At 39.6% G+C, this 23443-nt stretch overlaps 1 protein-coding gene across 4 annotated transcripts in view; it reads left to right on the top strand.

Annotated features, from left to right (window-relative positions):
• Positions 1–23443, top strand: part of MTAP (methylthioadenosine phosphorylase) — a 117826-nt gene that overhangs the window by 33015 nt on the left and 61368 nt on the right. The window contains exons 6-9 of one of the 4 annotated variants that reach the window (XM_050761141.1): positions 7256–7339; positions 11780–12019; positions 16514–16636; positions 19180–22848. In XM_050761141.1, coding sequence (XP_050617098.1) covers positions 7256–7339; positions 11780–12019; positions 16514–16636; positions 19180–19218 — 486 coding nt within the window. In that variant the 3' untranslated portion in view covers positions 19219–22848. Of the gene's footprint in view, positions 1–7255; positions 7340–11779; positions 12020–16513; positions 16637–19179; positions 22849–23443 lie in introns of those variants that run through there. The other 3 variants (XM_050761143.1, XM_050761140.1, XM_050761142.1) reach the window with 3 other exon arrangements.

Genomic DNA, 23443 nt, shown 5'->3' with positions numbered 1-23443 from the left:
GCTTAAGGGAGTTCTAAATCTTGAAACAAAACCTCAGAATACACCAAAATACAGCCCCATTGAATCATAAATCTCACAAGACCTATAAAACAATAATACAATGGCAAAAGAACAACATTTTTGGGCAAAAACTAGCATGATGAATAGAACAGTACCTCACATCCCAATACTGATGTCGAATGTAAATGACCTAAATGCTCCACTTAAAAAAAGGTACGCAATGGCAGAATGGATAAAAATCTACCAACTAAGTATCTGCATTCTTCAAGAGCGTCACCTAGCACATGTGAACTCACATAAACTTAAGGTAAAAGGATGGAAAAAGATATTCCATGCAAATGGAAACCAAAAGCAAGAAGGAATAGCTATTTTTATATTTTAAAAAAACAGACTTTAAAGCAACAACAGTTAAAGCAAAGAGGGACATTATATAATGATAAAAGGAGTAGTCCAACAGGAAAGTATCACAGTTCTAAATATATATGCACTTAACACTTGAGCTCCCAAATATATCAGACAATTACTAATAGATCTAAGAAATGAGATAGATGGCAACACAATAATAGTGGGGGACTTAAGTACCCCACTGACAGCACTAGACAGGTCATCAAGACAGAAAGTCAACAAAGAAATAATGGATTTAAACTATAACCTAGAACAAATGGACTTGATAGATATGTATAGAACATTCTACCCAACAACTGCAGAATATACATTCTTTTCATCAGCACATGGAACATTCTTCAAAATAGAACATATGCCACAAAAGAAGTCTCAACAAATTTAAGAAAATCAAAATTATTTCAAGTAATCTCTCAGATCACAGTGAAATAATATTGGAAATTAACTCCACTCAAGAGGAATCCTCAAAACTATACAAATACATGGAAATTAAATAATCTGCTCCTGAATGATCATTAGGTCAACAGTAAAGTCAAGATGGAAATTAAAATATTCTTTGAGCTGAATGATTATAGTGACACAACTTATCAAAACCTCTGGGATACAGAAAAAGTGGTGCTAATGGGAAAGTTCATAGCATTAAATTCCTACATCAAAAAGTCTGAAGGAGGACAAATCAACAATCTAAGGTCACATCTCAAGGAACTAGAAAAACAAGAACAAACCAAACCCAAACCTGGCAGAATAAAAGAAACAGCAGAGATCAGAGCAGAACTAAATGAAATTGAAACAAAAAAAAAAAAGATAAATGAAACATAAATATTTGAAAATTTAAAATTGATAGACCATTAGTGAAATTAACCAAGAAGAGACAAGATCCAAATAAGCTCAATGAGAAATGAAACAGGAGATATTACAGCCAATACCACAGAATATAAGACTATTTAAGGCTACTATGAACACCTTTATGCACACAAACTAGAAAATCCAGAAGAGATGAGTAAATTCTTGGAAATATACAACCCTCCCCAATTAAATCAGGAAGAAACAGAAACTCTGAACAGACTAATAACAAGTAGCAAAATTTAAACAGTAATTTTAAAAAATTGCCAGCAAAGAAAGCATCTAAGACCAGAGGGATTCACTGCTGAATTCTATCAGACATTCAAAGAAGAACTGGTACCAATCTTACTGAAACTATTCCAAAAGACAGAGAAAGCAGGAATCCTTCCTAATTCATTCCATGAAGCCAGTATCCCCCTAACTACAAAATCAGAAAAGAACATAACAAAAAGACAACTACAGATCAATAACCCTGATGTACATTGATGCAGAAATCCTCAACAAATTACTAGCTAGCCAAATCCAACAGCATATGAAAAAGATAATACACCATGAGCAAGTGGGTTTCATACCAGCGATGAAAGGATGGTTTAACATAGGCAGGTCAATAAATGTGATACATCACATAAACAGAATTTAAAACAAAAATCATATGGTCATCTCAATAGATGCAGAAAAAGCATTTGACACAATCCTGCATCTAGTTACAATTAAAACCCTCAGCAAAATTGGCATAGAAGGGACATACCTCAAGGTAATAAAAGCCATCTATGGGCCGGGCACAGTGGCTCACGCCTGTAGTCCCAGCACTTTGGGAGACCGAGGCAGGCGGATCACGAGGTCAGGAGATCAAGACCATCCTGGCTAACACGGTGAAACCCTGTCTCTACTGAAAATACAAAAAATTAGCCGGGTGTGGTGGCGGGCACCTGTAGTCCTAGCTACTTGGGAAGTTGAGGCAGGAGAATGGCGTGAACCCAGGAGGCAGAGCTTGCAATGAGCCAAGATCACGTCATGCACTCCAGCCTGGGTGACAGAGTGAGACTCTGTCTCAAAAAAAAAAAAAAAAAAACCATCTATGACAAACCCACAGCCAATGTTATATGGAACAGGGAAAAGTTGAAAGCATTCCCTCTGAGAACTGAAACAAGACAAGATTCACACTTTCACCACTTCTCTTCAGCATAGTACGGGAAGTCCTAGCCAGAGCAATCAGACAAGAGAAAGAATAAAGGGTAAAAAATCGGTAAAGAGGAAGTCAAACTGTTGCTGTTCACCAATGATACGGTCATATACCTGGAAAACCCTAAAGACTCATCCAAAAAGCTCCTAGATAAATGAATTCAGCAAAGTTTCAAGATACAAAACCAATATACTCAAATCAATAGCACTTTTATACACCAACAGCAACCAAGCTGAGAATCAAATCAAGAACTCAACCTGTTCTATAACAGTTGCAGGAAAAAAAAAGTAAAATGCCTAGCCAACGACATGAAAGATCTCTACAAGGAAAACTACAGAACACTGCTGAAAGAAATTATAGATAATACAAAAAAATGGAAACATCCCATGCTCATGGATGGGTAGAATTAATATTGTAAGAATGACCATACTGCCAAAAGCAATCCACAAATTCGATGCAATTTCCTTCAGAGTAGTACCATCGTTCTTCACAGAAATATTAAAAAAAAAAAAAAACCTAAAATTTATATGAGACCAAAAAAGAGCCCACATAGCCAAAGCAAGACTAAGCAAAAAGAACAATCTGGAGCTATCACATTACCTGACAACAAACTATGCTACAAGGCTATAGTTACCAAAACAGCATGGTACTGGTATAAAAGTAGGCATATAGACCAGTGGAAGAGAATAGTGTACCCAAAAATAAGGCCAAATATTTACAGCCAACTGATCTTTGAAAAAGCAAAACAAAAACATACACTGGGGAAAGGGCACCCTGTTTAACAAAGGATGCAGGATAATTGGCAAACCAGATGTAGAAGAATGAAACTGGATCTTCATCTCTCATCTTATATAAAAATCAATTCAAGATGGATCAAAGACTTAAATCTAAGATCTGAAACCATAAAAGTGCTAGAAGATAACATTGGAAAAACCTATCTAGGCCTTGGCTTAGGCAAGCAGTTCATGATCAACAACCCAAAATCAAATGCAACAAAAACTAAGACAAATGGATGCAATTTAATTAATCTAAAATGCTTCAGCACAACAACAAAAAATAATAATCAGCAGAATAAACTGACCACCCACAGAAAGGGAGAAAATATTCACAAACTATGCATTCAACAGAGGACCGGTATCCAGAATCTACAGGGAACTGAAACAAATCAGCAAGGGAAAAAAAAAAAAAACCATTAAAAAGTGGGCTGAGTACATGAATAGGCAATTTTCAAAACACATGGTCAATAAACATATGAAAAAATGCTCAAAATCACTAATCTAGGAAATGCAGTAATTAAAACCACAATGCGATACCACCTTACTCCTGCAAGAATGGCCATAATTTGAAAATCAAAAAATAATAGATGTTGGTGTAGATGTGGTGTAAAGGGAACACTTTTACACTGCTGGTATGAATGTAAACTAGTACATTGGAAAACCATATAGAGATTCCTTACAAAACTGAAAGTAGAACTACCATGTGGATCCAGCAATCCCACTCCTGTGCGTCTGCCCAGAGGAAAATAAGTCATTATATGAAAAAGATACTTGCACACAGATGTTTGTAGCAGCACAACTTGCAATTGTAAAAACTATGGAACCAACCTAAATGCCCATTGACCAATGAGTGAATGAAGAAAATGTGGTATATATACAGCACGGGTGTGATGATTAATACTGAGTGTCAACTTGATTGGATTGAAGGATACAGAGTATTGATCCTGGTTGTGCCTGTGAAGGTGTTGCCAAAGGAGAGTAACATTTGAGTCAGTGGGCTGGGAAAGGCAGACCCAACCTTAATGTGGGTGGGCACAGTCTAATCAGCTGCCAGCATGGCTAGAATATAAGCAGGCAGAAAAATGTGAAAAAAGAGACTGGCCTAGCCTCCCAGCCTATATCTTTCTCCTGTGCTGGATACTTCCTGTGCTCAAACATCAGACTCCAAGTTCTTCATTTTTGGAACTTTGACTGGCTCTCCTTGCTCCTCAGCCTGCAGATGGCCTATTGTGGGACCTTGTGATAATGTGAGTTAATACTTAGTAAACTCCCCTTTCTCTATCTGTCCCATTAGTTCTGTCCCTCTAGAGAATCCTGACCTATACAGATTTTAGTACCAGGACTGGTTATAGAGGAACAGAATATTAATGATGGAGTTCTTTTGTTGGTATGGGGGTTTCTGGAGTTGGCTGCTTAATGTGATTAGACCCAAAGATGCTAAGGACTCTACTTCTAATAATATGGAGAACACCAATAGTCCTTGGCATGAACTGTTTAGAGAGTTATGCAAAATAAATACATTTGAGACTCCTGATTCATCACTCGTGAGAGGCAAGGACTCTACATAATACCTTTGACCATGTGTGGAATCACCCTTAGTGACTCTGTACATAATAACTTTGACCATGTGTGGAGAACCAGGGAACATAATGAAGCTGGTTGGTTCTCCTAAGTTCAGTGGACAAAGTGATGAAAGAAAATAATGAACTCAGGGATTCTGTCTCTCAGCTCCAGAAGCAGATACTGAACCTCAAATCTGCTAAGATTGCTCTGAATGAGAGTCCTATCTCCTGTAGAGAAAGAGCTTAAATTGTGGAAAAACAGACACAAGCTCTTATCATGTGCGTGGCCGACCTGCAGTGAAAGGTAGATGCACAGCCTCGCCAGGTGTCTACTGTTAAACTGAGAGCATTGATTGAAAACGAAAGGACCCTGCAACTTGGAACTGGGATGTGTGGTAGGACCCTGATGAAGCTGGGGACCCTAAGTTTGAAAAAACTGATGTACCTTATTTTCCAGAAGAAGCAGCTTTCCCATCCCCAGAAGTGGCAACATTCCCTCCCTGACCTATGCTGCCATCAGCCTTTTCACCTTTGTCTGAGGAGATAAACCCTGTGCGGCCTGAGGCAAGAGTGATGGCCTCCCCTGAGGCAGTTGCCAGGAAAGATAATGTTGATTCTTCTCAGGAGCCACCTCTAAAACCACCATTTGCTTCTAGATCTATAACTGGACTGAAGTCTCAGCAGGCCCCTAGTGGTGAGGTTGAGATTGTGACCCATGAGGTGGTGCGCTACATTCAAAAAGAACCGCTTGAGTTTTCTGATTTATATAAACAAATCTGGAGAACAGGCATGGGAATGGATACTAATGGTGTGGGATAATGGTCGAAGGAAAAATGGAGTTGGATCAGGCTGAATTTATTGATTTGGGCCCACTAAATAGGGACTCTGCATTTAATGTTGCAGCTCTGGGAGTTAAAAAAGGTTCTAATTGTTTACTTGCTTGGTTAGCTGAAATGTGGATTAAAAGGTGGCCCACTGTGAACAAGCTGGAAACGCCTGATCTCCCTTGGTTTAATTTAGAGGAGGGGATCCAAAGGCTTACGGAAATTCAGATGGTGGAGTGGATTAGTCACTTTAGACCTATTCATCCCTGGTGGTCCAGAAAATATGCCCTTGACCAATGCCTTGCAGAAAGATTTGTGAGGGCAGCACTGGGATCTTTGAAGAGCCCTGTAATTGCTCTTCTCTGTATGTCAGATCTAACTGTGGGAACCACAGTCACTCAACTATAAAACTTAAATACAGTGGGAATAATTGGATTCCAAGGTGGCAGGGGCCATGGCAGCACTCAACCGCCAAAGGCAAAGTAGGCATAGCTACCATAATGGGCGGCAGAGGCAAAACGGCAATCAGAATAGTCTGACTCGTGTAAAGCTCTGGCAATGGCTAATTAATTACAGCATTCCTAGAAGTAAAATTGATAGGAGGCCTACTGATTCCTACTTAATTTATATAAGCAGAAACTTCTAGGTCAAATGGACAAAAGACTAATTTGAATTATAAAAACAGAATCACAGCCCCTCAACCAATTTCCAGACTTGAGCTAGTTTACAGACCCAGAACCCCTTGAATGAAGGGGAGGCTGGGTCCCCTTGAGGAAGGACCCCACTATATTACCAGCAATTTATGCTATGAATCTTTCTCCCATCCTTCCCCAAGGAGACCTCCGACCTTTTACTAGGGTAACTGTGCATTGGGGAAAGGGAAATAATCAGACATTTCAGGGACTACTGGACACTGGCTGTGAGCTGACGTTGATTCCAGGGAACCCAAAATGTAATGTGGTCCTCCAGTTAAAGTAGGGGCTTATGGAAGTCAGGTAATTAATGGAGTTTTAGCTCAGGTCTGACTTGCAGTGGGTATTATGGGTGCCCAGACTCATCCTGTGGTCATTTCCCCAGTGCCAGAATGCATAACTGGCATAGACATACTTAGCAGGTGGCAGAACCCCCACATTGGCTCCCTGACTGGTAAGGTAATGGCTATTATGGTGGGAAAGGCCAAATGGCAGCCCTTCGAGCTGCTTCTACCTAGAGAAATAGTAAAGCAAAAACAATAGCACATCCCTGGAGGGATTGCAGAGATTAGTACCACCATTAAGGACTTGAAAAACTCAGGGGTGGTGATTCCTACCACATCCCCATTTAGCTCTCCCATTTGGCCCATACAGAAGACAGATGGATCTTGGGGAGAGTGACAGTGGATTATAATAAGCTTAACCAAGTGATGACTCCAGTTGCAGCTGTTGTACCAGATGTGGTTTCATTACTTGAGCAAATTAACACTTCTCCTGGTACCTGGTATGTAGCCATTGATTTGGAAATGCCTTTTCCTCCATTCCTGTCCATAAGGCCCACCAGAAGCAATTTGCCTTCATCTGGCAAGGCCAGCAGTATACCTTTACTGTCCTACCTCAGGGGTATATCAACTCTCCAGTTTTGTGTCATAATCTTATTCAGAGAGACCTTGATCGCTTTTTGCTTCCACAGGATATCACAATGGTCCATTACATTGATGACAGTATGCTGATTGGATCCAGTGAGAAAGAAGTAGCAAACACACTGGACTTATTGGTGAGGCCTTTGCATGCCAGACAGGAAATAAATCTGACTAAAATTCAGAGACTTTCTACCTCAGTAAAATTTCTAAGGGGTCCAGTGGTGTGGGGCCTGTCGAGATACTCCTTCTAAGGTGAAGGATAAGTTGGTACATTTGTCCCCTCCTACAACCAAGAAAGAGGCACAAGAAAGAGGCCTAGTGAGCCTACTTGGATTTTAGAGGCAACACATTCCTCATTTGAGTGTGTTACTCTGGCCCATCTATCGAGTGACCCAAAAGGCTGCCAGTTTTGAGTGGGTCCAGAACAGGAGAAGGCTCTGCAACAGTTCCAGGCTGCTGTGCAAACTGTTGTGCCATTTGGGCCGTATGACCCAGCAAATCCAATGGTGCTTGAGGTGTCAGTGGCAGATAGGGATGCTGTTTGGAGCCTTTGGCAGACCCCCATAGGTGAATTACAGTGAGGCCCTCTAGGATTTTGGAGCAAGGTCCTGCCGTCTTCTGCAGATAACTACTCTCCTTTTGAGAGACTGCCCTTGGCCTGTTACTGGACTTTGGTGGAAAGTGAACATTTGACTATGGGTCATCAAGTCACCATGCCACCTGAACTGCCTATCATGAACTGGGGGCTTTCTCACTCGTCTAGCCATAAAGTGGGTTGTGCACAGCAGCATTCAGTTATCATATGAAAATGGTGTGTGTGTATATATATATATATATGACTAGGCTCAAGCAGGTCCTGAAGGCACGTTGCTGTGCCCATGCATAGCCTCCATCCTTGCCACCTGGATACTTTGGGCTCCTCCTACCTTTAAGTCCACAGGCTAAGAAGGGAATTACAGTGCTGGCTGGAGTGATTGACCCGGACTATTAAGATGAAATCGGTCTACTAATCCCCAATGGAGGTAAAGAAGAGTATGCATGGAATACAGGAGATCCATTAGGGTGTCTCTTAGTATTACCCTGCCCTGTAATTAAGGTCATTGGGAAACTACAACAGCGCAATCCAGGCAGGACTACAAATGACCCAGTTTATTCAGGAATGAAGATTTCAGTCACTCCACCAGGAAAAAAACCACAACCTACTGAGGTGCTTGCTGAAGGCAAAGGGAATACAGAATGGGTAGTAGAAGAAGGTAGTCATCGATACCAGCTACAACCCTGTGACCAGCTATGGAAATGAGGACTGTAATTGTCATGAGTATTTCCTCCTCCTCTTGTTAAACACAGTTTGTGCATGTATACAATTGTACTAAGAAAATATCTTCATTTTATTTTTTTTCTCCTTTATCATATGACATAAGATTTATTGACTTCACATCAACATTTAAATATTGCTAACTTTATGTAGTAGTATTTGGATTGGTGTTTGGTGCATTTCTAGTTGCACAAAGGATAGTTGTATTATGTTAGGTGTAATTATGACCTTATTGTCTTTATTTGAAGATTATTATTTCAGGAGATGTATATGGATTCATGTGGACTTGTGATGGTTAATACCGAGTGTCAACTTGATTGGATTGAAGGATACAAAGTATTGATCCTGGATGTGTCTGTGAGGGTGTTGCCAAAGGAGATTAACATTTGAGTCAGTGGGCTGGGAAAGGCAGACCCACCGTTAATCTGGTGGGCACAATCTAATCAGCTGCCAGCATGGCTAGAATATAAGCAGGCAGAAGAATGTTAAAAGAGAGACTAGCCTAGTCCCCCAGTCTACATCTTTCTCCCATGCTTTATGCTTCCTGCCCTCCAACATCAAACTCCAAGTTCTTCGTTTTGGAACTTGGACTGGCTCTCCTTGCTCCTCAGGACCTTGTGATCACATGAGTTAATACTTAATAAACTCCCTTTTATTAGTTATGTCCCTCTAGAGAACTCTAATACAATGGAATACCACTTAGCCATAAAAAAGGAACAAAATTATGGCACTTGCAGCAACCTGGATGGAGTTGGAGACCATTATTCTCAGTGAAGTAACTCGGGAATGGAAAACCAAATATCATTATGTTCTCATTTGTAAGTGGGAGCTAAGCTATGGGGATGCAAAGGCATAAGAATGATATAATGGGGCCGGACGCGGTGGCTTATGCCTGTAATCCCACCACTTTGGGAGGCCGAGGTGGGTGGCTCAGGAGGTCAGGAATTCAAGACCAGCCTGGCCAAGATGGTGAAAGGGGTCTCTACTAAAATACAAAAAAATAAAATTAGCTGCCCGTGGTGGCGGGCACCTGTAATCCCAGCTAATCAGGAGGCTGAGGCAGAGAACTGCTTGAACCTGAGAGGTGGAGGTTTCAGTGAGCCAAGATCGCACTAATGCACTCCAGCGTGGGCAACAGAGTGAAACTCCGTCTCAAAAAAAAAAATGATATAATGGACTTTGGGGCCTCGTGGGGAAGTGGGAGAGGAGGATCAGTGATAAAAGACTACACATTGGGTACAATGTACATTTCATGGGTGACAGGTGCATCAAAATCCCAGAAGTCACTACTAAAGAACTTATACATATCACAATAAACCACCTGCTCCCCAAAAACTATCGAAATGAAAAAAAAGCCTGGTAATAGTGGTTTCCCTTGGGAAGGGACAGTGGTTTTACTTGTACTATTTAAGTTTTGTACCATGTACAAATATGTGTTCCAAAAGCAGTGTTACTTCTATTCATTTTAGGAGTTAATACGAAAGTCCTGACATTAAATCTATTTAGGCTGGTGATCTAATACTGCTAGTTCCTTGGTGAGGGTTGTGGTAGTTTCACTACCACATCCGTCTTTTTAGTAGTTCACAGTGATTACACGAAGTAAGAAAATGAAATCATCTTAACCTCAGACCTGGACCTTGACCCTGTATTTGATATTTTTTGCTACCTTAAGATAGTGTTAGCTGTTCTTAAAGGAGTGCAAAATGCTCGTTCAGGTGGCTGACACATATTAATAGCCTCCATTTCTTCCTCCTCCTCACAAGCATGGTACCTATCTCCCAAAGTGCCAGAGTGACAATGAGGACTTGTCAAGAGCCATTCATCTCTAGAAGCACTCTGAACTTTAGCCAAGGCATACAACTCAGTTATTCGGGATCTTTAAAGACATTATTGAACCAGCAGGAGTGGGCTTGGTATGTCTTAATTTTGGGGGGAAAAGGGGGTGGGGTAGAGATTTAGGCTTTTGCATTTGTAACATACACTTTTTAGGGAAAAGTGTTAATTAAGCATAATTGTATTTTCAGCATTTATAAGATAAACATGATGTAGCATCAACTGTTCATTGTCCATAGCTTGCTAAATTTTGAGTTGCCAAGACTCTTGTTAAAATTCTGTTTCCCATTGCAGTGGCATAGTGTAAGTTATTTTTTAAGGAAATAAGTTAATTTGTTTATGTGATGAGCACACGTGCAGGTGAGACTTTGCCCAGATTGGAGACTTTGACTTTGAGTCACTCCACTTTATTTATAGAGTATCCCAGGAAGGTTAGCCAAATATGTGTAGAAGCTGCGAGTATTAATAATTGTTAGAAGACCAGCTTAGTGCATACAGCGTACCTGGCATGCTTCTCTGCTTGTGTATACCTTAGTTCATTTAATCTTCCTCATACATTTGAGTTATGCGATATCATTATTCTCAGTTTACACTTGAGAAAACTAAGGCATACAGAGATGATTTTTCAACAGTTCTTCAGTAAGTTAACAGTTAAGTTGAAAAGACTTTTTTTTAATTTAAAGGGAATATTGAAGCATAAGCTAAGAAAAAGTGAAGGTAATTAATAACTTGAAGATTAGATGTGAAGTATTAGATAAAACACTGGAGAAAACCATCAAACTTTTCAATGATGTTTCTAAAAACCCATGCCTAACCTTGCTGCTAAAGGAATTCCAAGATGTTTATCCCTGGATAGAAAAACAATCAGCACAAGTCTGTGGAAAGGCAGTAGGCAAAAGAGAAATCACTTTCTAACCAGAAAAAGCTTTTACAGAAGTCTTCAGATTCTGTGTTTTTAAAAGTAATGAGAATTAACTTTTCAGGAACCTGGAAGTAGAACTCAACACACCTGTTTGAGAAGATGAGCAATGAGAGGCATCTTAGCTTAGCCTGCGAGGTTGAAAGTTAAGACTCAAGTCTGTATTCTCAAACCAGCTTAGTCTCTTAAAGTTGTTAAGCAGCAGATGAGATTAAAGCATATAAACAAATGCCTGGTGAGTAGAAAAAGCTGGGTGGTCACTTGTGTAGCTATTAGTTTCTATATGCAAAGGGCTGGGGAAACAGAGGATTATGTAAATGAGAAAGGGTCCAGGAAACACCCTTCTGTGGTCCTCTATGTTGTTTCTGAGAGCCTGGCAGATAGTAGGCATTTATTATGGTGACAAATCGTCTTTAAGAAATCAACTTGTTAAACACTGGGGGGAAATGCAGCCTTAAGTTGTGCATGTGCTTGTATGTTTTGAAGTTTCTGGTTTTTCTTTTCTAGGTTCTTATAGAGACTGCTAAGAAGCTAGGACTCCGGTGCCACTCCAAGGGGACAATGGTCACAATCGAGGGACCTCGTTTTAGCTCCCGGGCAGAAAGCTTCATGTTCCGCACCTGGGGGGCGGATGTAATCAACATGACCACAGTTCCAGAGGTGGTTCTTGCTAAGGAGGCTGGAATCTGTTACGCAAGTATCGCCATGGCGACAGATTATGACTGCTGGAAGGAGCATGAGGAAGCAGTAGGTGGAATTCTCTTCTGAGCACATATAGCATGGGTTTCTGGGTGCCAATAAGAGGATGTCTTAACTGTTTGTTTCTATTACATTAGTTTCAGAAAGTGCCTTTCTACAAGGTTTTAAGTTGTCAACATTTTCTATAGTTCCTATTGGAAGGTAAGAACAAAGATCATAGGAAAGAAAGGGACACTTTTACCCAAGGATTAACAGTGAATAGTACATTGTAGGCATGTAGATGTGTTGAGAATCATGCTATGACCTGGTCCTTATTTTAAGGATAAAGGTGTATTTTGATTGCCAATTTCTTCTGCTGTGCTACTTTTTGTTTTCAAGAAGGAAAAAAATCTATAACTTAACCCTTTCCTCGTGAGAGGGCTGTATGTTCACATCCATCTATTTAACCTACTGTGGCTATATACTATGTTTAGCATAGAAATGTGACAGCAAATAGACAAGTCCTTAAGGAGACAACATTCTGTTAATGGAGATAGAAGTTAAGCAAACCAATATAAGAAAGCTAATGGTTATAAAGAAATAGAATGGTGAGGTACAAGGGTACAGTAGGTCAACTGAATAGAGTTGACCAGACTAAATATTTGAAGTATGAGAAGCCTTCCTGTTTTAAGTGTGATGGGCAAGAAGGGCATGATTGAGTAGAGTGGAAAGGAGGGAGACCGGGGAGAAGGGAGAGAGAGGAGGGATGCGATACAGCCGGGCCAGGCCTTATAGACCATGGTAAGGGTTTCAGATGGAAGTTCAGTGAGGGGTTCAGGCAGAGAAGGCAGCAGGATCCAGCTGGAATTTGAGGACACTGAAACAATGTCAGCTTCCAAAACAAAACAAAACTTTAAACATCTGTGTAAGTACAGGGTGGAATATAATGAATTCCAGGTACCCATCACTTAGGTTCCACAATTAGCCATGGCCAATCTTGTGTCATAGGTATGTCCCTACCTAATTCCCTCTCCCCTGCCCTCATTGTGAAGTAAATATTTTCCTAAAAGGTCTTTTTAAAATTAAGTTATAACCATGCCATCATTGTACAAAAATAGTGATATTAATTTCTTAATATAATCAACTATTCAGACTATTCCTTTTTCCTTCAGTCTCATAATTTTTAACAATTTGATCAAATCAGAATCCCTTACAATCCATACATTGTATTTTAATGATATACCTCTTGTCTCTTTTAATCTGATTTTCACCTCTTTCTCTTTTTATTCCTTGTATTACTTGAAGAAACTAGATCATTTGTCCTGTCATTTATCTCATTTTAAGATAAAGAAAGGGACAAAACTGCAGTCACTTTTGAAGTAGGGAAAAAATTTAGGGGTGACCTTTCTGAGCACATTTAGGGTAAGTGACGTCTCCAAAGAGGACTAATATTGTACCACTGTTTTAGAGAGTTGTTTGTTTTACTATCTAATTTCACGTAAAATGGGGTTAGATCTTTTTGCCATCTGTCCATCCATGTGTACAGTATTTTGGGTCGTAGATGAACACAGGTTCTTTGTTTTTCATGAATTCCTTACGATGACTCCTCAGTGTAATAGACTGTTTGCTTAGTACTAGGATGCCTTTTATGTAAGAGATTTGCAAATTCTTACATTAAGTCACAACATAATATCTTATTTGGCAGCTTTGGTAACCTAAGGAATAACTCAGCCTCGTAATGTCAAGAAGCTGCTTCCAATTAATAGGAAACTCCAGCCCCTGCCACACCCTGAGAGCGGTTTGCTTCCTGCCTGTGGCTTTCTGCTCAGTCTAATAACATATGTCTCTTCCTTTGTAGAACCAGCAGTGATTTCCTTTAGTAGCCAAAGGAGGTTGGGGAAATAGTCAGCTGGAGCTACTTTTGAAAAGCAGAGAAATTAAGCTCTGTAAGTGGAAAGGCTTGAAGACAGTGTTAAATGCCACAAGGAGGGCCCACATAAAGATGGCATTATTTCAGCCAATCGTGTGTATCGTTGTGCTTTGTGCAGATGTGCAGCCTGGCGTGGCAAGAAGGATTTGGAGTTTTCTAAACCCATCTTCAGATTCTAGTTGCTCCATTTGCTTGTCACATTGGGCGAGTTATTTCACTTGTTTACTCTTCTCTAGAATGAAGCCAGGGCTCTGGGTGAGGAGTGGAGGTTGTTTAGTCATTGTTTAGTCAGTTAGACCTTGAAGGATTACTGGAAGAATTAAACCAAATGATATATGTAAAACAACTGGTATAATGCTGGCTCATAAGAGGGTGGTCATCAGACGGTGACTGATGGAGTAGCGGGGCCTGAGAGGTGGGTAGTATCGGGGAAAAGCATTTGAACTGCACCTTGAACAGAGGGTTTATTGTGGAAAGGATGTTTTGGGTGAAGCCCAACAGCTGGAACAAAGAAAAGGGAGGTCAGTATCTATACAGAAATAACCAGTCACAGGAAAAATATATAAGGCAATAAGTAAATACAAGGCAAATTTCTTGGATGCTTCATGTCTCTACATCCAAAGACTCAGCTTAAAATACATCATTTACATGTACCTGGCAGATACCCAGCCTGTCACTGCTTTGTGTTCCCATAGTAGTGCAGACTCCCCTCTGCTGCAGTCTTCATCATTTTTTCCTACACACATCTTGGTGTTTCTGGGTAGGGTCTGGACTATACTTAAGGAAATAGAAAGGTGTAATCCTTGTGTCCCGAATGTTGGATTTCTTCGAAGCGTAGGAAGGCATGTCAAGTACTCTATCTTTGATGGTAATTTTATATTCACGTTCTTCAACTTTTTCTTATGAAGCTATTTTAGTCATATACAGAAGTAGCCAATAGCACGAGCTTCCATGAATTCAGCATCTAGCTTCAACCATTATATTAACTTACAACCAACATGATTATTGCTCCCATCAATAATTTTATCCATAAACACTTCAGGAGGTATCTAACATGAGCACATTATCATTTTCATTCTCCAATAATAATTCTTTAATATACCCAGCCAAAATTTAAATTTCTTGTTAAATGCCTTATTTTTTTGGTTGCAAGCTTTTATGAAGGAACCAGATCATTTGTCCTGTTGAGTTTCCCACAGTCTGAATTGCTGAAATGGTCTCCTTGGAGTAGTTTAATAGGCTTCTCTGTCCTCTGTGTTGTCTATAAATTGGTAGCTAGATTTAGATATTTAATCAGATTCAGGTGTCTTAAGGTAGCATTTTATTTTTTCATCAGGAAGCACATAATGAGTGGTTTATTTGGGATTTTGTTTGTTTGGTTCTGTTTGTGATGTTAGCAGCCAATCCATTAATTCACTGGGAGCCATAAAAATGGTGGTATTTTAATTCCATAATATTTTTCTTTATTAGCTGGAATAATTTTCTAAGGAGAAACATACTTCTGTTGGATTATCCAGTGTAGCAACAGTTTTAACATTGTAATCCATTCAACTGTGGACATGAAGAGAACAGCCACATCTTTCTAGACCATACTAACCCATTATACATCTGAGATATTTTCTCAGATACCATATTGAAATCTGTATTAGTCTGTTATCACATTGCTATGGAGAAATACCTAAAACTGGGTAATTTATAAAGAAAAGAGGTTTAATTGGCTTATGGTTCTACAGGCTGTACAGGTGTGTGATGGTGGCATCTGCTCAGCTTCTTGGGAGCCCTCAGGAAACTTCCAATCATGGTGGAAGGCAAAAGGAGAGTGAGGCATCTCACATGGTGGGAGCAGGAGCAAGAGAGAGAGAGAGAGGGGAGAGGTGCTGTACACTTTTCAACAATCAGATCGCACAAGAACCCACTGTCAGTAGAACAGCACCTGAGGATGCTGCTAAACCATGAGAAATCCAACCCCATGATCCAACCGCCTCCCACCAGGCCCCACCTCCAACAGTTCGGCATAAGATTTGGTGAGGACACAGATCCAAATCATATCAGAATTCATCAGTGCTTTTCAGAGATGTCACTGAGTTTCTCCGGGACCTCCCTAGGTCTCCTAGGACTAAGACCATCTTGATAAATGCAGAACTTGAACTCAGGGGTTTAAATGTAGAATAAAAAGCCTTCACAAGTCATGTTTTTCTTACTCTGGACTGTTGTAACAAAATACCATAACATGGGTGGCTTCTGAATAACAGAAGTTTATTTTTCACATTTCTGGAAGTTGAGAAGTCCAAGATCAAGGGACTGGCACATTTGGTGTCTAGTGAGAGCCCACTTTCTCATAGACAGCCATCTTCTCATTAGAACCTCACACGGTGGAAGGGGCCCTCGAAGAATGGCACTGGGGCCTCTTTTGTAAGGTCATTAATCCTATCCACGAGGACTCTGCCTTCATGACCTAATTGCCTCCCAAGTGCCCAACCTCCAAATCTCCTACATTGAGGATTAGGTTTCAACAGATAAATTGAGGGGACACAAACATTTAGACTGTAGCAAGGCTGGAACTCAGAAAAATGTTTTATGACAAGCAGTGGAATTTTAAGTTCTAGTAACCTCCAGTGCTGTTGTTTCTCTAGGTTTCGGTGGACCGGGTCTTAAAGACCCTGAAAGAAAATGCTAATAAAGCCAAAAGCTTACTGCTGACTACTATACCTCAGATAGGGTCCACGGAATGGTCAGAAACCCTCCATAACCTGAAGGTAAGTGTCAGCCATGTACAATCAGGCATGTCTGTAGACTCTCTATTCTTTTCTTACATGCATTTCACCTTTGGTCCTCATGTATTTTATGCCCTAGATGTTTTCAACAAGTTTTTGTGACATCTACTACCATACTACCCACTTGTGAAATTGAGTAGTCATATTTTCTGGCTGGTAATGCAAGACCATTGAGAGAGTTTTATTATCTAGTGTACCAGATTTCCACATTATCCTGCTCTGTAATATCCCTAAGTCTTACTTCAGAAGACTGATAATGCTTTCTCTGCATATTGCTTACATTGTTGACAAAGCTATTTTCTCTTTGGCAGATCCATTCAAATTTGTGGCAATCCTTTAAAGCCAAAATTCTGACAATAGTACCAAAATGGTGCCAGAAAATATCTGCTTAAGGTTAATCATGCATCAAACTAAACAGTAATTAATGATACCTCTGGGATGTTTGTAGATTGGTAGCTTTCCAACTCTAGTATTAATTCTCAGAATATAATTTAACTGATAAACTCAGAGTTGCATGATTTTTGTTTGGGCACTTTGTGACTCTTCTTAACCACATAGGGAAAGACTTGTCTCAAACTGATCAGATATTGCATTCCCCTACTATGCAAAGAGGACCATACCTCGAAGTCTCCTAGAATACACCTGTACTTTTGGGTCTTCTGGCGGTGGTGGAGAGAGGATTTGAAAGGTTGATCTAAGCCCTCCCTACCTGAATTACCACCTAGGAGCTCTGGAATAAGAGAGCCACAGTTTTAGTATAATGAGGACGTTGTATGGTGGTAAGTGACTGCCAATCACTGGGCATGGCAGACCCTTGATTTGTAATGTTTGCTGATTTACATAGTACAAGTGCTCCAGTACGGCCAATTTCACACTACTAATGTGAAGCCACTGACAAGTTGAGAAGTGATACACACAGTCAGCTCTTGCAAGCTGGTACGAACAGGATCCAGCACACCACTGTAACTAAGGTGTCTCTCAGCAGTTAGGACTGACAGTCAGGAATGTTGGAATTTGTAGTTTATCTTCCCTACTAAGAAACAAATCTATTGGTTTCAACACTGTATACCTAGGAGCTAAATTTATTTAATGAATAAATGATATCCCCTTTCCCCCATGAAGTGTTTTATCATAATAGAGATGCAGGAAACCCTTATTATTAGAATTAAAAGGGAAAAAATACATTTGAGTGCAGTCAAGTGGCACAACTGGAGCTTGCATAAAAAACGCATGTTGGTTTGCCAGAAATGTGACTCGTACTATTATTAGCAAAATGTCATAGAAGTTTGCTTGTTTGTTTGTTAGAGACGGAGTCTCATTCTGTCACCCAGGCTGGAGGGCAGTGGCACGATCTCAGCTCACTGCAACCTCCGCCTCCCAGGTTCAAGCGATTCTCCTGCTTCAGCCTCCTGAGTAGCTAGGATTACAGGCACGCGCCACCATGCCCAGCTAATTTTTGTGTTTTTAGTAGAGACGGGGTTTCATCATGTTGATCAGGCTGGTCTCAAACTCCTGACCTCGTGATCCACCCACTTCGGCCCCCCAAGGTGCTGGGATTACAGGCGTGAGCCACTGCGCCCAGCCAAGTTCATTTATTTAAGTCTCCCAACTGACCCCACTTTGACCATAGTCTTTCAAAAGCTTGAAGTTAATTTCTCAAGTAATATATTTACTGTTTTAGCTTTATTTTTAAGTAAAAATGCTTGGAGAGTAGAAATCAGTGTTCTCCTTTCCTGGAGCTTCTGAAATTGTGTGGTTTTATTTGTATGCATTTTTAAAGAGGCTTAGTTTACATAACTTTCATCAGATTTTCAAAGGGGGTTATGAGATAGATAGATAGATAGATAGATAGATAGATAGATAGATAGATAGATAGATAGATAGATAGATAGATAGATAGAGAAAATATATATAGAGAGAGAGAGAGAAAATTAGGAATTCCTGCTCTAGACAAAACTGAGAATCTTGGCCTTCATTCTGTAACATTAAGGAACACCATACTAATAATCCCTTATTCTGGGGTAGTATTTTTAGTCCTCTAAGCACTGAAATATATATCATTCATTCCCTCACTAAGTCATTTCAGAAACACTTAGCACCTACTATATGTCAAGGTCTGGTTTGCAAAGTTAAAGACTTGTGATGATGATCCTATGGTGTTTGGAGATACACATAAAAATTTCAATGATTTCTTACAGTGGGGTAAGGATAAGGGATAGAGGTTGCATAAACAATAATCCAGGCTGGGGGTTGGTGTGGCAGTAAGTGATTATCAGAACAATGCTCTGAGATAAGCATTATTAACCTCACTTAACAGGAAAGGGAGGTGAGGAACCAAGAGTTTAGAGTACCTAAAGTTCCACATCTGGTTAGTGAACTTGAAAATTATCTGTAGAATTTATTTAAAGTGTATGTTTCCTGAGTCCTCACTTTGATCTAGAAAATCAAAATCTGTTTTTTTTTTAACAAACATCTCAGTAATTACGCCTACATGTGAATATCACTGCCTCCTTTCTTCCTTTCAGAATATGGCCCAGTTTTCTGTTTTATTACCAAGACATTAAAGTAGCATGACTGCCCAGGAGAAAAGAAGACATTCTAATTCCAGTCATTTTGGAAATTCCTGCTTAACTTGAAAAAAATATGGGAAAGACATGCAGCTTTCATGCCCTTGCCTGTCAAAGAGCATGTTGTAAGAAAGACAAGACATTGTGTGTATTAGAGACTCCTCAATGACTTGGACAACTTCAAAATACAGAAGAAAAGCAAATGATCAGTAAACATGTGGGAAAAAATATTACATTGTAGAGGGAAAAAAAAACCACCATTATCTTCTCCCCCTATTACATTTGCAACAATAAAGGTTGGAGGGTAATCTCTACTTTCCTATACTGCCAAAGAATATGAGGAAGAAATGGGACTCTTTGGTTATTTATTGATGCGACTATAAATTGGTACAGTATTTCTGGAGGGCGATTTGGTAAAATGCATCAAAAGACTTAAAAATACTGATGTACTTTGTGCTGGGAACTCTACATCTAGGAATTTCTCTTTAAAACCGTATCAGAGATACATACAAAGAATTACATATAAAGAAGGGTGTTTAATAATGATAGTTATAATAACAAATAATTAAAACAATCTGAATACCCAGCAATTGGAGGCAAATTATGTCTTAGTTATAATTAGATTGTGAATCAGCCAACTGAAAATCCTTTTTGCATATTTTAATGTCCTAAAAAGACATGGTTGCTCTATATATGAAATGAAAAAAGGATGCGGTAGCATTTTATAGTACTAGTTTTGCTTTTAAATGCTGTGTAAATATACAACAAAACTAGAAAGAAATATATATATAATCTTGTTATTGTATTTAGGGGAGGGATACTGGGATCATTTTTATTTTCTTTGAATCTTTCTGTGTCTTCACATTTTTCTACAATGAATATAATCAAATAGTAAAGTTGTTGTAAAAATAAAAATGGATTTAGAAAGATCCAGTTCTTAAAAACATTGTTTCTGGTAATGAAGCAGAATTTAAGACAGTAATATTAAGGTGAATGTCATTTAAGGGAGTTACATCTTTATTCTGCAAAAGAAGAGGATCATTGATTTCTGTACAGTCAGAACAATACTTGGGTTTGCAACAGCTTTCTGAGAAGAGCTAGGTGTTTAATAGTGAGGTAGTCTAAAAGCAAACTATTTAAAAGACTAAAGGCACATTTTATGGTGTCTGATATTTTAAGAAGTAATGTTTGATTCTCCTTTTTATGAGTTAAATTATTTTACACAAGTTGGTGATTTTTGCTTTTTAATAAAGTGGAAGCTTGCTTTTTTAACTCTTTTTTATTGTTAATTTTATAAAAATGGCTTTTTGTTTTCTTCAGGTTTTTATCATGAGGAGATATTTTTCCTCAGAATTATTTTCTTTTCACTGTAGACTATTACAGGATACTTAAGGATCAGGATACAGAACCTTTTATTTAAAAAGTTTGTAAAGTCAATGTGTTTGTTTGTGTCTGTGAGATTGACTTCAAGATAATAAGCTGCTGATTGTAAACAAAACAGTTACTCCCCATTATTAATTTGAGTCATTAGTGTGAGCCATTTGGGTCAAGTATGATTATGACCCTTGGATTCCCTCATGTAGTATTAAATTTCAACTCTGGTTATCCATTAGCAATCCGTAGAGAACTTAATGAACCTGAACCCAGGCTTCTCTAGCTCTGTAACCTGTGATTGTTTTCGCTACAATATGGTACATAGTTGGTACCTTACTTTTCCTCATTCTTAGTAGGTGTCTGAATGTCAGGGCAAAAATATGGGCATTTTTCCTGCTGTGTTCAGAAAGTACAGTTCTCTCCAACTTGCAGAGGTACTTTTCTTGATTAAATAGCCTTCTCTAGCAACATCATTTTCAGACTAACCAAATGAATGCAGTATACTCTTTTCTTTCACCCAATCATTCATGCCTTACGCAAAGCCAATATACTTTTCCTCATACCTTATGCTTGAGGATATTGTTGAAGAACACTTCCTGGAATACTTCTCACTTGTGATGCTGTACTAGTTTTTTTTTTAATTATTATTTAAGCTAGTATATTAAGTGAACACCATGGGTCAGTTGTGAGCATTTTGGTTTCCCCAAAGGATGAATGGTGAGCATCATGAGAAGCTGTAGTTTAGTAACTTAGCCCTTACTGATTAATAGATTTGCATGTACATAGAAGTCTTTGTTGGCATAATCTGCTGTTGTGTTTGGCATTGATTTTCATGGTTTTGAGAGTGACATCCTGGCCCTGTGGTCCCCGAGGGTCCTGGTCCTTATGACCTGTACCCTGTTCACTGCCCCCTTCATTAGCATGAGTCGCTGTGCAGGGCCAGAGGTAGCTACCATGGCTTGGTTCAAGGAAGAAAACTCCGGGACAGTGGCACCCTCAGGAGCAGAGGACAGCGAACTTCCTTGAAGAGGGAGTGACTAAGGTGACCCCCAATGTGCCCTGAGCCAGCCACCCTGCAAGTGCCATGTGAGCCTGCTCTGGCATCCACAGGATGCTCCTGGAGCCTCTTCTCTGGCTGTTACTTCAGGGGCATTATTGTGACCACAGCAACACGTATTTTCCAAATAATTATTCATTCTTGTGACAGTGGCCTGAACATGTTTTTAATTTTCTCAACAAGCATTTAGCCAGCACTTATCCAGTGAAACAATTTGATAAGGTTTCGAGGAGCATCTGCTGGGTTAGGAAGTCACGGACTGAGGAGTTTGTGCCACAATTTCTAGAGTGCCTCCTTGATGTGTTTTGGCTATGTTCCCACCCAAATATCATCTTGAATTGTAGTTCCCATAATCCCCACATGTTGTGGGAGGGACCCAGTGGGAGGTAGTTGAATCATGGGGGTGGTTACCCCCACGCTGCTGTTCTCATGATAATGAGTTCTCACAAGACCTGTTGGTTTTATAAGGGGCTTTTCCCCCTTTTGCTCAGCACTTCTTCCTGGCATCATGTGAAGAAGGACGTGTTTGTTTCGCCTTCCACCAAGGTTGTAAGTTTCCTGAGGCTTTCCCAGCCATGTGGAACTGTGAGTTAATTAAACCTCTTTCCATTATAAATTACCCAGTCTTGGGTAGTCCTTTACAGCAGTGTGAGAACAGACTAATACACTCCTCAAATGTTTTGAAGATTGTTGCACCTTGGAACACCAGTGTGCATGGAATCCGGCTTAATATATGTATTGGCCCAGCAAGGCAAAGAACTGAAGTTTCAACATGGAAGAACCTGTGTTGTCCTCATAATAGTATAGAATAATTCAAGATAGGCAAGAAGGACAGCAGTGAATGAAGACCGTGGAAGAAAAAAAGGAATGCCAAAGATAGAGGAAATCTACCAAGACTAGTAGGGTAGTCCAGAGGAAGCCATTTCAGGGCCTGTTGCCAGCTATGCCTTTGAGAACCTTGGGATCCAGAAGAATGAGGGGAATTTCTTCAGAAAGACAATTTCAGCGTGCATTATTTCTTTGTTTTGGAGATTCACTCATGTTGTTGCATGCATCTCTAGCTTGTGCCCTTTTGTGCCTAGTAGTATTCTGTCATATGCCTATCTTACAATTTGATTATCTGTTCACCTGTTGATGAATGTTTGAATTGTTTCCATTTGAGGAATTTTACGAATAAAGCTGCTATAAGCATGAAATTACAAGTCTTTTTGTGAACATATTTTCACTTGTGCAAATGCCTACACTCCCACCAGTAATTTTTTTTTTTTTTTTTTTTTTTTTTTTTGAGACGGAGTCTCGCTCTGTCGCCCAGGCTGGAGTGCAGTGGCCGGATCTCGGCTCACTGCAAGCTCCGCCTCCTGGGTTTACGCCATTCTCCTGCCTCAGCCTCCCGAGTAGCCGGGACTACAGGCACCTGCCACCTCGCCCAGCTAGTTTTTTTGTATTTTTTAGTAGAGACGGAGTTTCACAGTTCCACCAGTAATTTACAAGAATTCTTGACAAAGCTTGGTATTGTCAGCGTTTTTAATTTTAGCCATTCTATTGGGTCTATTTTGATATCTCACTGTGGTTTTGATTTGCACTTTTCTGATTGAAAATGTTGAACTTCTTTTCATGTGCTTATTGGCCATTCACATATTTTGTGAACTATCTGTACAAATATTTTTATTTAAAAATTAGATTGTTTTGCTTTATTATTGAATTGTAAGAATTGTTTATTCTGGATATACTCTTTTTCAGATACATGTATTGTGACTATTCTTAGTCTTTAGCTTGCCCTTTCATTTTCTT

The sequence above is a fragment of the Macaca thibetana genome, chromosome 15, assembly GCF_024542745.1.
Source record: "Macaca thibetana thibetana isolate TM-01 chromosome 15, ASM2454274v1, whole genome shotgun sequence".
Taxonomy (NCBI): Eukaryota; Metazoa; Chordata; class Mammalia; order Primates; family Cercopithecidae; genus Macaca; species Macaca thibetana.
Note: the sequence above shows the minus strand (reverse complement) of the source record. Positions and strands in the feature narration are given on the sequence as shown.